The sequence below is a fragment of the Aquila chrysaetos genome, chromosome 13 (genome assembly GCF_900496995.4).
Source record: "Aquila chrysaetos chrysaetos chromosome 13, bAquChr1.4, whole genome shotgun sequence".
NCBI classification, from domain to species: domain Eukaryota; kingdom Metazoa; phylum Chordata; class Aves; order Accipitriformes; family Accipitridae; genus Aquila; species Aquila chrysaetos.
Genome location: NC_044016.1, coordinates 31,368,603 through 31,386,770, shown reverse-complemented (window position 1 = coordinate 31,386,770; position 18,168 = coordinate 31,368,603). Strand labels below are relative to the sequence as shown.

General features: G+C 37.4%; 1 protein-coding gene across 3 annotated transcripts in view; it reads left to right on the top strand.

Moving 5' to 3' along the window:
• MAP3K21 (mitogen-activated protein kinase kinase kinase 21) overlaps window positions 1-10,701 on the top strand; it is a 43,778-nt gene extending 33,077 nt beyond the window's left edge. The window contains exons 7-11 of one of the 3 annotated variants that reach the window (XM_030035638.2): window positions 1,819-1,935; window positions 2,483-2,633; window positions 3,678-3,772; window positions 5,609-6,361; window positions 7,437-10,701. In XM_030035638.2, the coding sequence (XP_029891498.1) occupies window positions 1,819-1,935; window positions 2,483-2,633; window positions 3,678-3,772; window positions 5,609-6,361; window positions 7,437-7,861 (1,541 nt within the window). In that variant the 3' untranslated portion in view covers window positions 7,862-10,701. Of the gene's footprint in view, window positions 1-1,818; window positions 1,936-2,482; window positions 2,634-3,677; window positions 3,773-5,575; window positions 6,362-7,436 lie in introns of all 3 variants that reach the window. The other 2 variants (XM_030035637.2, XM_030035639.2) reach the window with 2 other exon arrangements.
• The last annotated feature ends 7,467 nt before the right edge of the window (window positions 10,702-18,168 follow it).

Sequence of the window (18,168 nt, the reverse complement as noted above, 5' to 3'; positions counted from 1 at the left end):
ATCTGTTGTGCAAAGCAGACTAATTATCCTTATTTAGCATGGAATGCTATGTGAGATGAAAAAGCCTCAAGTTTCTCTCTCTCTATGAAATCAGTGGAACCTGTTCTAGCTGATTGCTTATGGATGGTGACTGTCATCTCTTCCAAGGGTAGTCACCTCTGAAGGAAATTACTTCAGAATCAGATGTAAATAAGGAGGAGGGGAAATCAAAATGCATGGGGATTTTTTTTTTTCTGCATACTGTTCTGTAGCTAGTTTAAAGATGGATTGATTGATTTTAACCAACCTGAAACTTAAAGTTTGGATAGAAACCAGATCTCTCATCTCCTTTGGAATACCTCTGCCTTATGAAATCCTTTTCGTTATTAATATTTAAAGGAGAAGTGGTGTCTTCTCTGGCAGTAACTTTATTATTTGTTTGAACAGTAACTAATATAGTTCCCTGGGTGAAGACCATTACTACCCATATGTTGTGGATAAAGGAGAGAGGTGGACAAACCCTGTCTTGCTTTTCTTAATGAATATATGAGATGGAAGGAAAATTACTTAAAGTCTTTTTCAGAAGTTAGCTGACACAGTATCTGTGTTGATAATGGTTTCCCGACCTCAAACCGTGTGGTGGGGTTTTTTTGATTTGGTTGGTTTTTTTACTGCAGAAAGGTAAGAAAGGTTTTTCTTGGTAAAATGGAATAATTACATATAATCAAGACTGTCTCGTTTTGTCCTTGATTTTCCTTGCTCTGTATGGAAATGCTTGGAAATGAAGCAAGTGTCAGGTGTTGGCATGATTCTGAAAACTTGAGGGTTTTGGTTTTTTATTTCAAATGCATAGCCTTATGTAAGATATAGCAATGCCACTCCTTGCATGTGTGCTAAGTGCCACTGGGGTTTTTTTTTTATTTTTTTATTTGAGCAGGCATTTGTATTTGTAGGACTAGAACATACAGGACAACATAAAGGCTCTCCTCTAAAAGAAGTACACTTCTGCTTCTGAGTTTGGATCCCTAGGCTTTACCTAAAAGCTTATCAGATCTCTCAGGAGTATCTAGCTGAAACAATTTAGCTTCCACACCCATCTGCACCTGTGCAAAATAAATTCTCTTTCCCACAATAATGTTTTATCTTGATTTAACTTCAAAGTGTCTTTGTTTCAAGAAGACTCGCTCAAATACAAATGATTTGAACAGGCGTATCTAACAATTGGTTACTTCATTGCTTTAGTTTGTCATGAGCGAGTCTAGCTTCCAAATCTGCAAGTTTTTTTTAAGTTAAAATAAAAATCTAGTTAATTGTAAATCTTGTTATTGAAACAAATTCAACTGATTTTGAAAGGTGTTTTAAAGGAAGGAGGAAAACCAATAAGATATGTATTCCACAAGGCCTGGAATGTGGTTGAAAATGGGAGCGTGAAGAAGGTAAATAGAGTGCTGTACTATAGGGGAAGCTGTGCTGGAGAGAAGGTCTGCAGTGCAGGAGTGGCAGAACCACGGGCATGTAAATGCTGCCTCACTTATCATGCTGATATAACTGGCTAAGTTGTTTTTCTCTTAGGTCTCTCCATCATAGCTGTAAGCATGCTATCTTGATAGCAAGTTATTTTTCCAGTTAGTCAGTCGTATACAAAAATCTGCTTGCCTGGGTCTGGTCCTAGAAAGAGGATCCTCTAAACCCTACAGTAAAAACCTGCTATCAAAAGATGCTTTGTGCCTTTATACATCTGGGCTTTACGACCCAAAGATAAAAATATAAGGGCAACAGTTCTGCTTCTGAAGTCAACTTGACTAAGATCTCTACTACATTCTCTTAATTTTTCCTCAGTGATTCCCAAAACAGATACACACACAACTAATGGCCGAAGAAACAGTGTATATGTGTACCAGCAAGATGTAGATATCACAAGTGAATATGAACTTCCCAGTGGGGTTATGAAAAAAGGCAAGATTTCATTATGTTTCAAAGGTGCTGGTTCTGTTTAACAGTTGAGACAGTGAAAGACTAAGCATTTAATGAAGGTTAGACACTTTAAAAGCATAATTTGTTTTGGTGTAGTGAGAAGGAAAATATTTAACCATTGTCACAATTGGAATATTCTGTTTCGTTTGATACCAATTGTTCCACGGCATATATTTTCTTCATTGGAATTTAAGTGCTCAGTCTAACTCACTTGTCTGAATTCCCTAAATATAAGGTTCTCAGTTAAAGGAAGCATGGAAAATATGATTGGTTTGCTGCTTTATCTTTAATTTGGGTCTCTTGTTAGCTCATAAATTATTTTTCTTGCTTGCTCATCTCTGGGTCAGTGCAGTTTGCGTGGTGGTTTTTGTAAAGAAAAAAAAAATCTCAAATTTTGTGTAGTGCTCGTTGTTTTACTGTGTCAAAATGGTTTTGCAGTGGAGAAAATAGTCTGTCAAAATATTTTGATTTTAGAAGTACTGTTTATGTGTGAGGTTTTTTTGTTTGTGTTTTTAAATCCAATCTCTAGTAACTTCAGATGAAAGCAACAGAACTTGGGGAAGGAGCACAACTTATCACCAAGAAGAGTTTGAAGATGTGAAAAGAAGTTTTAAAAAGAGAGGTTGTACATGGGGACCAAGTTCAGTTCAAACAAAGGATCGTGCAGATTGTAAGGACAAGTATGTCGTCTACACTTTGTTTGTTTGATAATACTAAGCATTCCTGTTGTGAGTGAGATGAGTTCTGCAGTCTCTAGTTACAGCTAAAATTCAGTCCTACCTTTTAATTAATTCAGGAATTACATCAATAATGAGTAGCTCCCCCACATAGACTTGAGGATAAAACATTTACTGTTTTAGTTTTAGTGGCTCTTATCTATTACCCTTTATCTCTGGTTTCTGAGACTTGGAACATACTGGGATGCTGAGCTACTAATGCATACCAGACATTCATGGCCTGTTTATCTTTCTTGCCCTTCCTCACATTGACTTGAGAAACTGCAAGCATGGCCCGCAGTGGGCACTTCCAGTGCAATTAAATAAGACTGACTGCCTTTGCGTACAGGAAGCATAATTCACGCCAGCAACATCATTTACACTGACAAACACGGGGTGAAAGGGTTCTGAAAATCAGTTGGGCACATTCACTTTCAGATTATTTTTTCTGATTGCTCAAAATTGGAGATTAGCAGTTTTACTGAAGCAAGAGACCCTTTTCCTTGTCTCTTCAATTATATATAATTACTTATAGTGCCTTTTTTTTTTTTCTTTGTAGAGACATCCACTCATTTACCTGTGGCAGTACTTGGTTCCAGACCATCTATTGAAACTGGCTTTATGATATTTTTGTTTGTTTTAAAGTCACTATGTTTAATAAATTTCCAATATTCACATCATTTTTTGGCACAGTGAAACTGTTGTCCAGGTTTTCACCAACTTCTGTTCTTCAATAGGTAGTCAAGGCCCATTTTTCATTGGCTTTCTTTTTAGGCCTGAAATTTTCATCTTATAAGGAATACCTGATACAAGGCATTTACCAATTTATAATCATATGACTCTGTGCTATTATATACAATTGTTTTTTACCTTTGGAAAGCTTTACTGTTTTCAAGTCATGTACTACATGTTTATAGTTTAAAAAGAAAGATGTTTTAGTAATTTTCTGTCAAAGTGCATATGAGCATGGTATCCTCTGTAATATCAAAATAACTATTGTTATTTCAGAATAAGACCCCTTTCAGATGGCAGCAACCCTTGGTCAACTGTTTTAATGAAAAATCAGAAGGGTGTTCCCTTAGCTTCACTATTTGTGGACCAAGGTAAGAGCTATTTTTAAAAAAGTGGAAGTTGCCGTATAATGGCATTAAGTCTACCTCCAGTGTTATAAATTCAATTGCTTGAATTCCTCAAGGATTATGCAGATTATTAGAAAAGTAGTCATGCTACCAATCATTTTCCTGTGCAAAAAACCTATCTATAAAAAAAATGTAAGTGTTCACATCTTTACATTTCCATCATTAGCAGCTAAGAAATATACATAGTGTGTGAGCAGTACCACATAGAGATTTTTTTTTTTCCATGCTTTTGAGTTGCAGGCTAATCTGTATATGAGATCTGCAGCCACCACTTTTTTAGCTTCTTTTAAAAAGAAATATCTAAATCAGTAATTGTCTTTTGACATTTAAGTGATCATTAATGACTTTTATTATTAGTGGGCTCTGCATAGTTGTTTAAAAAATACAAAGTAGTTTAAAAACCTGTAAGCCCTGATGTATTCCTAGATAATAGTTCCCTGTTTTTTAAGTGAGACTTATTCTCTAAATTTTCAAGAAAAAATATGTAGATTTCAAATCTTATAGTTGTTTAGGCAACATTTTGGAATTTACAGGTAAATCACAAGGAAAAACATACTTAATCCTGCTAGGATCAGGAACATAATAGCTGTATATTGCTTTTTATGTTATTATATTTATATGCAACACATATATTACTATAATGTGTTGTGGCTATACAATATTCACAGTCATTTTCAAATTTGCACACACTTTCTATACTACAGATTCTCTTTTCTGAGAAAATTAAGTTACCAGTGTCAGGAAAAAAATATGTGTTATAACTTGGTGCCCATACCAGCAGCTAGATTTATGCCAGCTGGTAGAGGAAATGGTAAGCTGCTTAGACACTGCTTCCCCTGCCCCCAAAAAAAGGCATTTTCGTCTTTGTCTATACTGCTAGGGTTATAAAATCAAGGCTTCACAAATAGTAATTTTATGGATTTATTAGCTTACTACTAAACCCCTACATACAGAGAAGATTATACGAGTTTACATATTTGCATTTCAAATATTTTTGTGTTTATTCTGTAGCATTCAGTAGTTCATAGTAGAATAACACACGTAAGTCAAATTATACCTTCCATTTTATTTGTCATTAGGTGTGAGATGTCAAATTTACTTTTTACTCCAGACCACCATGGCATAATGAATTAACTGGAAAAATTTCTAGTAACTCACTGGATTTTGGAACATGGCTTAATTGAAAGTGTTGTAAAGAATGTGTTCCAGATCTTATCTGGCAGTTTGTGTATAGTAAATTACCTCACTGTAGTCCATACAGAAATATTTTCCATGTTATTTGAAAAGCACTGCCAACATATTGCAAATCCTCGAATATCACAGAAAATGCAAAGACAGTATCTGCTTTTCAACTGTGTTAAGTGCATAAAGTTTGGGAGATACGTTATGCCTCCCTTAAAATAAAGGTAAGTCTTTCAGATGTGGAAAATGTAATTTGTTTACAGGTAACTTATATACTCAGGAAGATTGATCCGCAAGTTGCTTCTAACAGAGCTTGCTTTTAAGTTGCTAAAAAGAAATTGTAGCAAAATGGTACTTCTGCTATTTTAAAGATATCAAGAGAACATAAAGCGGTTTAGGCTTAGGTTGCATTTCTGAATCTTACAATGGGAGTCTCTGAGCTTCTGACTGCATCTAAAGGGGGTGTACAGTATACCTCAAGATTAATAGTTGTGCAGGTGGAAGGAAATAATGGTGTACATATGCAGACATGCAATAGCAAAATAGCTGAATTGCAATCTTAAAGTATACTGTAATGTTTTATAGGTGTCTGTACTGATAAGAAACTTCTCCCTGAAGGTTTGGACAGTAAAAGACCAAAGCCGATTAAGTTGCCGAATCAGGCCTATATTAATCTACCTCTTTGGAAAGATGATCAGGGAGAGAATGCAGTAGAACATGAGAGCTTTGAAGAAGGAACCTCTGCTAGTTCTACAAATAGTACTCCTCAAATGACACCTACAAACAGTTTGAGCAGGACACTGCAGAAAAAGAAGACTGATTCAGTGCTGTATGGGTGTGCTGTCCTCCTTGCATCTGTTGCCCTGGGCTTAGATATCAGAGAGCTGAACAAATCGCAGGGTCCAGATGAACTCTTGCCTAAAGATGAGAAGAAGAAGCGTGATGGAATATTTCAGCGTGCTTCGAAATTTCGCAGGAGTGCCAGCCCTACACGACTGCAGTCTAAGAAAGAGGAAACAAGTATTCCATCCCTAAATCCAGCTGCAAATACTGTGAATCTTCTCTCTATGCCCTCCATTTCCACAAAATGCCTACTTCAATCTGACAGTGAAGATGCATTTGTAAGCCCTGTGCTTGGTGATTGTGGTCCCTGTAGTTCCACTGATGACTTTTCATCTGAAACTTCCGAAAGTAAGAGAGAAGAGAGGATACAGCTGACTCCTAACACAGTTTCTACACGATTAAAAAATCAGCCTTTTAATCTTTGTCTGAAACAAGAATCTCAAAATGTGCCAAATGATTCCTCGACAAAGTTAAGTGTGTTGGGTCACAAACGAACCTTATCAGATGGGAACAATTTTCAGACCACAGGTGGGTAATTAAGAACTTGAAATGTAGGGGATTTTTAAGTATAGAAACAGAAAATGTAGGGAAACTAACCATTCACTAATGAGTTGCTATGATTTTTGTTACACTGGTATGTGTCAGCTCAGCCACCGTAACTGTATGTGGGTAAGCCCTCTGTGTCTGCACCCTGAATAAACTACCTACACTTAGAATAGTATCCTGTTAGCAGTGTGGGTATGGAGATTTAAGGGGAAGAGACGGTTTATTTTAAGCCAATATGTATTTTTCTCAGGTATTGCAAAAATAAGGTTTCCCTGGTCTTTTCATGTCGGCGAGAACCTGCTTTTTGTGAAGTGTACAATATCAGCATTATTACTGAAATAAATTGAGACTCTGTTAGGTGCATCCATTATGTAGTTGTGGACTTCCTGAGACTGAGAGTACGCTTGTTTAATATAGTTTCACAGTCCATATAGGTGAGTGATTGAGCATCATTTTAGTACTGCACATTTATTAACTTCAAGAAAAAGAAGTCTGGTAACTTCTAGGTCAAGCAAGCAAATCAAAACTTATGTCGTGTGTTCCACAAATCCTTACGTGAAGCTGTTGATAAAAATTTAAGCGGAAAAAAGGTCTTTAAATCTGGTTTCCATGTAAATGGATAAGTTCGTGATTAATGAGTTTTTGAAAAGAAGTTCTAAATTTCAGTACTGGTGTTCTATGGTGTCTTAAATGTAATATTCTTCATGGTACTTTATAGGTTTGTAATTGCTCATAATAACGGTACAAATTTGTGGGTCTTTAATCCAATATTAACATTCATCCAGTTACTGGGTGGTTAATGCTTTCTCTATATCTCTTCTGCAGCACTGAAAAATAAATTATGGCCTCTAGCAGAGTATATAGATGCAAAAATGTTATTTGAGCATTGCTAGTCCTCTCTTAGGAGAGTCCCCACAAATGTACGAGCCTCTTAATTTTTTCTGGTGGAAAAAAGCCCGCTAGTGTTTGTGGCAACCCAGTTTTACAAATGGCAAAGAAATCAAGAAGTCACATGGTTTAAATTGTCCTTTTTTGTTTGGCCTTTCCTTTCCCCTAGCTAATGGATTTGCTTCTACCAATGATGTCTCCACGTTACCAGTTCTATCAGCTACTGGAACTCTGCACTCTCCATCTGTTCAACAAAGAAGCAGTCACAGTGGTGTTTCAACTGAAAAGCAAAGCGCTGTCAATATTATATCAAGGCCTCGACCTTCTTCTCTAAGAAGTAAAATTGATGCGTGGCAGATTATTCCACGTATTATTAAACCAAACTCTAAAGACCCTCAATACTTAGAGGGCAATGTAGATCCAGATGTTAACTTCTTGCCAGATACCGAGGAAAGAACTAATTGCCACATGCCCTCATTACTTGATATTGATGTGGAAGGTCAAAACAGAGACTGTACTGTGCCTTTATGTAGAATGAAGAGCAAAACTTGTCGGCCATCTATATATGAACTGGAGAGAGAGTTTCTGTCGTGAGTGCCTTTCATTTTTAAAATGTTTGCTTTTTAAAGGGGAACAAATACAAAATTCTTGTCCATCTAATGCTTTGTGCTGCTGTTTTCTGATGTACTGTGACAAATAGTACCAAAATTATTAAAATGGGCAGCTAATTAAGAAGTGTAGTAAGTGCCTTTTTCAAATGTTCCTTGGAATCCCAGCTAGTAATTCTAAAAGCACAATGCTGCAAAATAGTATTCTAGGTGAACCTTATATTTTCAATGACTAAAATAACACGCCCACCTCCCTCTGCAGTATCACAGAAGGTTTTTTTAGGTTTGAGGGGTTTTGCTAGAAATTTCACTTTTGCACATTGAAAAAATGAATTACATACAGTAAGGTTGTATTCTATCAAGAGGAGTTTCGCCTAAGAAGTGGTTGTCTGGAGCTTGCCTCTGTGGCCTGTAGAAATAGGGAGTGGGGCTGGGGATTTAAGGTGCTGGTGCAGGAGGCTCTGTTCACTCCTCATTACGTAGCTGGTTACTTTTTGGTGTTTGAATCTGAAACTGGTTAAGGACCAGCAGCTGAATTTGCAGTCTTTGCCCTTGGTTTTTGTGAGGACTTTCAACTGTGTGCATTAGTTTCTCCAGAAAGTTACACTGCTTGTATAAACACTTAGGTTTCAGCCATGATATCGATTTGAGAGGGTAAACTTCAGTATTGCGATTGGATTAAAAGTATTTGACATACTTTATAATGTGAAACAACATTCCTTGTAGGTAAGGATACACTGGAACGTAAATATTTGTACTCTTAACCTTTTGAAGACTACAGTGATTGCACTGAAAACAATATTCTTGGTTTGGGATTTTTTTGTTTGTGGTGGAGGGGGTTGCCCCCCTTCTTTTTTTAAACTCTGCTGCACCTTGTACTGAGGAAAGATGATGGGTTTTAAGGACGATTGGTTTGGGGTTTAAGTGAGCCAATGGTGCGTTTTACTGCACTCAAATTTTAAAACTGCGATAATTTAATATTAAATCTTTCAGTATAATCTGTGCAGCTTTTCTTCCTAAAGTTATTACTGAGTGCCCAGTTATTCAAATTTAGGAATTAAAGGACAGAAACAGATATGCTTGACTGGTTTTCAGTGATAGAAAGGTTCCAGAAAATTCCAAGTAGTTAATTGTGGAGGGAGGAACATTTAACCTTGATAACACTGATAGTTTAATTTTTCACAGTATCACTAAGTGATTAAATAAAACCAAATGTACAGTACACTTTCCTTGATGAAAGCTTTTCTAGAATTAAAGGAACATCCCTCATATTCCAGTATTTGAAGTCTTAATTTTGCATATAATTTGACATTTAAATAGTCTTCATAAATAAAATTCGATAACATTAGAATAAAACTACTATGTTCCCATCAGAACACTGTTTTGTTAAGACCTTTGTTTTAAATGTTTTCTTCTCCTTTGCTCTGGGTCTTGGAGTTCAGTTGTTAAATAGAAAACACAATTGCTTAGAGCTTCAAAACCAAGGGATTGAAAAAGAAAGTTTCTATTCTAAGACTGGTATGCAGTACAGTGGCCACCTTGGGGATGATGGATAATTATACATACAAAATAATATAGTCTTAATCACACAGAGCAGAACACCGAAAATGCAACTTCCCAGTTCTCAAAGTGAAAATAGAATAGGACTTCCTTAAGGTATTAGTTTACCAAAAGTAAAGGCATAACCACTAGTTGTCTGTAAAACTAAAGGCTTGCATAGCAGATTATTAAGTTATTACATTTTGTTCAAACCTGTTTCTATTTCAGTGTTCTTAGTTCTCTGTCAACATGATTCAAGTTGCATGCTGTTCTTTGTCTTTTATTTCATCAGAACACTTTAATAGATGAAGTCTATTCCAGTCTTAATACAAAATGTTTTCATAAAATGATGTCAGTTAGATAATGCACATGGATCAAATTTTAAGTATAGCTTGATAGCAGATTTATCTTCAAGGCTTAATTAGAATTTTGGAGCATTAAATATATTTCAACTCTTGATCAATTATTCCTGTGTAATACTGAGAGAAAAAGAGTTGATTGTATTACATGTTTCTGAAGAAAGTATCTCTGTTTGGCTTTCTACAGGAAAATCTCAGGTGCTGAAGTATTTTGACTTGTAAACTTCTGTTAAGTTCTGTTCTGTACTTTTAAGGTTTATATAATTTTAAATGTTTAATTTTGCACCCTATGTTTTGTAATCAATAGTATCAGCATAAAAAGCCCTTTATGAGCTATATTGTTTTCACTTATCAGTGGCTTATCTCTCTTGTAATTAAACAAAGATTTCTATTCCTGTTCAGTGGATAATTTCCCATAAGAGTGGGACATATGATATGACCAGCCCAGTGCGTTGTAACTAATTTGGGAGTTTGTATTCCACCTCTTATTCTGAAACAGTTTAGGTAAGCCATCTCAAATATTTCTCTTATGTGATGCAGGTTTTTTTTAAGGTATAGTCTATACTGCTTTATCATTGTTTTTATAGTTTAAAATTATAGGCCAGTCTTCACTGAAATTAAAAAAAGAAAAAGAAAAAATTGCTGTAATCATGGTTTCACAGCCTGTATTTCACTTGTCCCCAGAGAAACTTTCTATAAAGGTATGGTAATCTGGTATGCATTAAGTGATCTGTCTTGGTTAAAAGTATATTTATTTCAACATAGGTTAATAGCCTGACCAAATAATAATTTATGTTGATTGTTTTAGCATAAAACTGAAGGTGCTTACACTACAAAGATTAAGATAAACACTTGACATGCTGTTTTACAAAACCTGATGATTTAAATGTTTTTATTTAAAAAAAATAAATGTTTTGTAGCTACTGTATTGCAAAGTGACCTGAATTTTCTTGAAAAAAATATTTTAATGCTTTCTTAACATGTACAAAGGAGTTCTCTGCTGAATAACCAGGAACTGTAGACTATGGCCAGCCTGTTCTTGAAACATTAGAATGTAATTGTTACTTTAAGATTAATTATCCAGTACAGTAATGTGAATATTCCTGTAATTTCTTGCAATTGATGTGGGCAGAAACATATGGTATCAGCTTGTTTTTTCTTTCATGTGACCATAATGTCTTTTGATGCTTTTACAATGTTGGCTGCATATCTTAGTGGAGGTAGAGCAGTGGATATAAATAAATTCTGCATCTGATTCAGCATCAAGAATACAGGTAAGGAATAACATATTTCTGTTGTGGGGGTTTTGGGGCAGAGGGTTTGTTGGGTTGGGGGGGGGGGGGGGTGGTTCTTCGGGTTTTTTGTTTAGTTGGGGTTTTTTAGGCAAATGAAGCCAGTATTTTCCTTGTAATATTTTCTAACATCTTCTTTTTGTGAACTTCCCTCTTCTCTTCCCCCATCATGCCGTTAGCCTTGTCTTTCAGTAAGGAGAAGACGCCGTATCCATTTGCACAGTGGCAACAGGCAAGATACAGCAGAGTCTCTAGCAGTGTGGTGAAATTCAAAGCTGTAAGCCCAATCTTATAAAGACATGCCTGCGTAGAGCTTCCAGTGAGGCTGGCTAGGTAACAAGTATTTGCATGGCCTGTAAGCATCAGTGTTGAGCCCAGATTATAAACCAAGCTGCACAGGCAGTTTATTTTATACACAGTATTATCATGGTAATATTAAGGTCTGCATACAAGTGTGTGGTAATGGAAAAGATCCCATTCTCCCTACCCACCTTCCTTGTTAATACAGCTAGTCAGATCACTACAGTGCATGCATTATGAGGAGCTAATGAGACTCTTATCTAGTACATTTCTTGATGTAAGTTGGGGGTGCTTAAGATTGCAGTATTAGGTATTCTAAATTAAGGCCAAAGTCCTTGCAAGTGTGTAATGGATTTCTCCCTGAACATAAGTGAAAATGAGCAAACCAAATATAAGTTAGTCATCTCAATACTGTTAGAAATCCAGTATCCTTAATGATCTAGCTAGTTTGATAAAATAGCTTTTTCTAACCAAAAGAAATGCTTTTTGTTCTAATATGCTGGAGAATAGATCCGTAGAGCTATGCAAGTAGGATGGATTTACTTTTCTGTTTCACAGAATTTAGGTTGGAAGAGACCTCTGGAGATGAAACAGTCTAACCCCCTTTGCTAGAGCAGGTTGCCCAAGACCAATGTCCAGTCAAGTTTTGAGTATCTCCACAGATGGAGACTCCACAGTTTCTCTGGGCATTTTGTGCCAGTGTTTTACCACCCTCACAGTAAAAACATTTTCTCATGTTCAGATTGAATTTTCTCAGGTTTTAGTTTGTGCACATTGTATCTGTCCTGTCACTGGACACTGCTGAGAAGAGTCTGGCTCCCTCTTCATTCCCCCTTATCAGGTATTTATGAACAATGATAAGATCCTCCTGGAGCCCTCTCTTCTCCAGGCTAAACAGTCCCAGTTCTCTCAGCCTTTCCACATATGAAAGGTGCTCCAGTCCTTTAATTGTCTTTGTGGCCCTGCACTGGATTTGTTCTAGTAAGTCCCTATCTTTCTTGTACTGGGAAGCCCAGAACTGCACCCCGTATTTCAGGTGTGGCCTCACCAGCGCTGAGCAGCAGAGAAGGATCACCTCCCTCAACTTGCTGGCAACACTCCTAATGCAGGATACCATTGGCCTTTTTTGCTGTAAGGACACATTGCTGGCTTATGTTCAGCTTGTTGTCCACCAGGATCATCATGTCCTTTCTGCAAAGCTGCTTCCCAGGTAGTTGGCCCCCAGTGTGTACTGGTGCATGGGGTTGTTCCTCCCCAAATGGATTTCCACTTCATGACATTCTTCTAAGCCCAATTTTCCAGCCTGTCCAGGTCTTTCTGAATGGCAGCACAACTATCTGGTGCATCAGCCACTCCTCACCGTTTTTATCATCTGCAAACTTGCTGAGGATACACCCTGTCCCAGCATCTGGGTCATTAATGGAGATGTTAAACAGTATCGGCCCTACTATCAACCCCGGGGTACTCCACTGGTGACTTGGTGACATTTAAGCAAGTTGTAGTTAATACCATCTCATATTTTATTCATGTCATGTAAAATATTTTTCCTAAGTGATTTAGGTAATTGCTATTCTTTAATTACTTTCAAAGGTTTTTTTTCCCCTTTTCAAAAATAAAGACATAATGACCATTCTCACATCTAGGCTTTAGCAAATTGCTTCCAGTAGTTGAGATCTGGCGTCAGGATGGCCAAGTTCAGTGCCTCTCAAGGTAGCAGCTTGTATCTGTTCAAAATCTGTACAGTTTGCTTTAAAAGCAGAGTCATCAATTCAGCCTGGGTGACCAAACAAGTCAAACTTCAGTCAAATGTCAAATTTTGTGTTACTCATTTGAGTGATCATTAATATGGAGACTCATGCTCTACAGCACTGCTAAATAGACTTTAAAAACATTTGCGTTATATCTGAGAACATCAGTCTTCCCTCCCACCACACCAAAGTATGCAGGGTCTGACAACTTGAATCTCTTGTGGCTGCTGGAGGGGTTCATGAATAGTCTGGCCTCCAAAGGGGAGGCGGAGGGGGCACAACAATGAACTCCTGAGCAGAAAGCTGTTAATGCTTCTCCAAAGAAAGGTGCCTAACAGCCATGCCTACTGTAGCTGCCGAGTTCTTTGCATGCCAGAGAATTTACATAAACGCTATGCTGTCCTTTCTCCCTGCCAAGAGTTCAGATATACCTAGCTAAGATCTTTGATGTAGTAGTAGTCACTATGAATAGTCTAGTCGTCTGAGGGCTTGCCAGTTGTTATGAAAGCAGGTGCGAGTCTGCATATTTGGAGCCCAGGAGAAAACAGAAACAAGAGGACTATTCATTCCCCTCACTGTTTTGCAAATCACTTGAATAATTCAAAAGTTTCTAAACTCCATTAAGGCAGACAGGATTAGGCAATAATATTTTACAAAGCCTGTTTACTCTCTGCTACCTTCCAGGCTGAAAGTGATGTTTGTTCCTTGTGTTAGATGCCACTTACTCTGCCTGATAAATGTTATCAATAGTTGGAGGGATGCAAGATTTTTTTCTAAGCCTGATGGAGAGAGGCAGTTGTGCTAGGAAGCATATGGATCGAACATCAGGTGTCAAAGACATATATTGTCCAGTGATTTAAGCTATTTTGACTGCATGGCTCCTGAAAGTGCTGGATAATCTCTTACAGGCTGTTTCCAGGGGCAGGGTATTCACCCAAAGGAAATCCACTTCTGTTCCAGAAGTGGCCTGCACATGGTCAGATGCCTTCTTGACTCTGTTAGGGAAATGAGTACGCATCTCCTTCAATGCACATACCACCTGAAGTGTTTAAGGTAGAAGTGGTAATGGTGATTCTATCAGCCACTGTAGTTCTCATCCAAATACACTTTTCTCACTGTAGCACCCTTGAAATTACTTGCGTTGGTGGCTCTGCTCTTGATAATGGAAATTTTCACCAAGGCCCCAGTTCCTTCTTGTTTGTGATGCAGCTACTTGATGGCTGGCTTTGAGGCTAAGATAGAAACACCCTGGTTTACCCACAAGAAATACTTGTTAGACAGATGTTTGTGCGCAAGGGAATAGCCTTATTTTTAATTGTACCTTAGCCAATCTAGACCCACTGAAAGCATATCTTGTAGGTGCTTTTTCAGTTTTAGTTTTTTTATTTACCATGGTTGCTTTTCTCTGGTTAAGCAAATCCTGTTGGCTTATAGAACCAGACCATTAAGAAGAAAACCTGTCATTATCTGTAGCTAGAAGATGTAAAGAACAGACACTGTGTATGGTGACATCACGTTGGGTAACTATGTAAGGCATATTAAGAGTATCATAGCATGGGGTCATCACCTATGATCACTTTAGCAAGTTTGGGGAACTTTACAAAACACATTCTTCTCTCAGGCCTGCGGAGCTGCCATGGGGTACTGTTTCCACAGTTGTACTAAGCATTGCACAGTGTATTTAGATGAAAAGTGTTCCTGAGACTTTTTTTTTTTTTTTCTTTCAGACAGGGTTCTGAATCCCTTCCAGAAACTCAGTGGCACTCTTTGTGTTTGCACATTATGTGCTTGTACATACTAAAAAGAGAGATTCTCTTGTAGCTGTAAATACACTCCTAGAGTGTTTTTTCCTCCTTTACCTTAAAACCTTTTAACACTTTCAGAGTTTTGAAGGAAGAGGAATGGGCAATGCTCCCCCTTTCTAGCTGTATGTGAGCCAAATAGAGGGGTCTAGCTTACGTGTGCCTCAACAGATATTGCTGAAGGTAGTTCTCTGATAAAAAGCACTGTATAAATGTCTGTATAGTATGAATATACATAGCAAATGCTTTTCAAAAAAAGATAATTATCTCAACTTTTGTGTGCAATGATTGTAGTGCTTGTTTTGAAAAAAAATTTTTTGATACCTGGTGAATTTTTCTGAATACCTGTGGAAGTCAGGATAGAATGAGGCTGGGTTACAGTTGAAAAGAAGTCTAAGTAGGAGAGTTTTGTCTCCACTTTCTCCTTTTCTATATAGTCCAGTTTAAGTTTATCTTGCTGCTAACAGTGAAAGAGCCAGGAGAGTCTGTAATCCACAAAAGCCTTTTTTGTAAAATAATGTACACTAAAAATAACAGTTCAGCACTGAGTGTGAGAAGCAATGAGATACATATACTGCATATGGAAAGCTATCAGTATATAAATCTTGTAATGGAAGCCAATTAGCTTTTCTCCTCAGAAAGGAACTCAAAGGATCAAAACTGGAAAGTATTGGTTCACCATGGTGTAACAGATGACATCAGGTATACAGGAGACCATTTGTCTTATAGTTTAGAGACCAGTTATTTATTGCCCTTTTCCATTTCCAGTTACAATGTGGTTGAACCTTGATTTCACATTGTGGACAATGTCAAAAGATGTCCTGCAGATTTCTTCTGATGTTGTTCAGGGTGTGTGCACCAGTGTAGTTGCTACAAAGAGGGGCAGGGAAATGAGTTCTCTCCTTGTCCCCTGCTGTAGTGGATGTAGGCAAAGCATCGCTCTTGACTCAGATCTGTTCTTTCCCACAAGTGCAGCTGTGCTTCCTGGGTCTTTTTCTTCACCTGTTTCTCTGAAGCCTGTTTCTCTCTGTTTCTGGAACTATGCCCAGGGACTTGGTTCAGGACTTCCTAGGATGGATTGATCCCATAGATCAATCATCTTTCATGTAACAGCTCTGTTTCTGTGGTAGGAGCCACTACCAAGATATTTGCTCATTTCTTCTTTTTAACAGTGACCCCCTATTGTAAAAACACCTCAGTGGGCAGCAGGCCTCCCACGTTTACGGGCATGTGTAAGCATCAGGAAGATAAAAAAATCACTTCAGTGGTCTACTGCTCTTCACCAGTTCTCATAACAGCAATTCAGTGACTGGTGCGATGTTGTTTTCCAATATTAGGTGTGCTGGTGGGCTCAGAAAGGAGGTTTAAGGTAATTGTTTGTTCTGAGGAAAGCTAGAGTACAATTTTAACAGAGATGGCTATCCTGTTTCCCAGGGGCCTCATCTTGTCAAACCTTCTAGAGTAACCAGTACCACTCCCTTACCCCAGTTGGTTCACAGATAGGTTGCTTGACTTGTTGATGCTTGTTTGTTAAGGAATAAAAAGCTGATCCTGTAGAATACACCCCAGAAGAATTTTATAGTTGTCCATTGCTAAACATGGCTAAGTGGAAGTTTTTTTCCACTGTGTTGTAAACTGAGTTTTTTACAGCACTGGCTTGGCTGATGCTCTGAGACCGTGGCTCATCCATGAGAAAAGTACTTACTTGCAATGACAGGGGAACAGGTTGTTTCTGTCCTTATTGCTGACAGTATCTAGGTTTTATCTTACTCCACCTCATTTTTTTCTTTACTAGGGTAAACCATGCAATTCCTTCAATCTTTCCTCCTGAATAACTGCTAGAAATCAGATCACTCTCTGGGTTTTCTATTGCGTTCGCAATTTGGGAGGGAGGCAAAGCAGCGACCAAAAATCTCCAGCTGAGACCTTACTTGCATCATCTATGGCAGTGTTAAAAGCCTTGTCTTGGTCAAAATACACCTGCTGCTTCTCCTGTTGCCAGAAGGCTTGTTATCCTGTCTTAAAAAGAAATCAGGTTAATTTGTCAAGTCTTGTCAAACACATAGTAGCTGTTACTTGTCATCTTTGAGGTGCTTTCAAAGGGTCCTGATTGTCTTTTCAAACTTTTGAAGGAAGATTGAAGGTGAGTTGGCTAGTTCATAATGTACCACCAGCTCCATACAAAAAAAAAAAATCAAAACAACACCATCTGTTCTTTCCACAGTCTTTTGCTTTCCTGCGGTTCTTAGAAATGACTGCTCTAATCAGATCGGCTTCAGAACAAAGTTCATCAAGCCCAGCTAATTAGTAATTTTTTTTTTTCCCCACTTTGTAAGCCTTCTCTAGATTGCTTTTTACCTACTTAGGCTGAAGTCTTACCTTTACTTGTTGGTCTTAATTGTTCTAGTAACTGTTCAACATCTGACCCTTTTGCAAAAGTTTGATGCAAATCAGCTAATAATCACAATTTTTTGGCATGAACTAATGAGGTGATGGCTTTGCCTGCCTGCTAGTGGGAATTTTAACACCACTTTTCCTGTGGTTATTTGTTTTTATTACTACTGTATTTATAATATGACTTATTCTGAGGTTTTCCTTCCAATTTCACCTCATTTTGTCTCCATGTACTCTTGCCATTTTTTAAACTTCTTTTTCTACAGGCTTTTCCCTTGTATTTGATATCAGTAAAGAATTCACAATTTAGCCAAGTCGGTGGTCTTCCATAATTTCATTTCTCTCACAATGAAATAGTTTGAAGCCATGCACTTGATCCAAAGTTTCTAACTTATTTTTCCCTTCTATTTTTCAGCCTATACTCAAGTCCTTCAGGTACTGAAGTCTAGTTTTGTCAGGTTTGAGGAAGGGAGATTGAGGAGTGTCCTCTTTTGAAATAAGTTTGCAGAGACTTTTTTTTCAACACCTGTAGTTCTTTCTATATTTTGGACTATTGAGCAAGCATATGAATCTTTGATAAGTAAAGCAACATTTTCATCTGTTCCCCATTTTTTAATAAGTTTCTTCTTCTATGATTTGTATTCTGGTCATGATACCTCTCATAAATTATGCTAATTGACTCAATCTTGTTCACTGTATTAAGACTTTCAGCTCTTTCTTATTCTTACTGTGGTTTTTTACAATTATCTAAGACTAGTTTCGTTCACTCTTCTCTCTCCTTGCTTTACTGTGACTGTATTTATAAATAAATGTGTCTCCATTTTTAGGTCCATGTTCAGGTTGCCTTATTATCATTTTC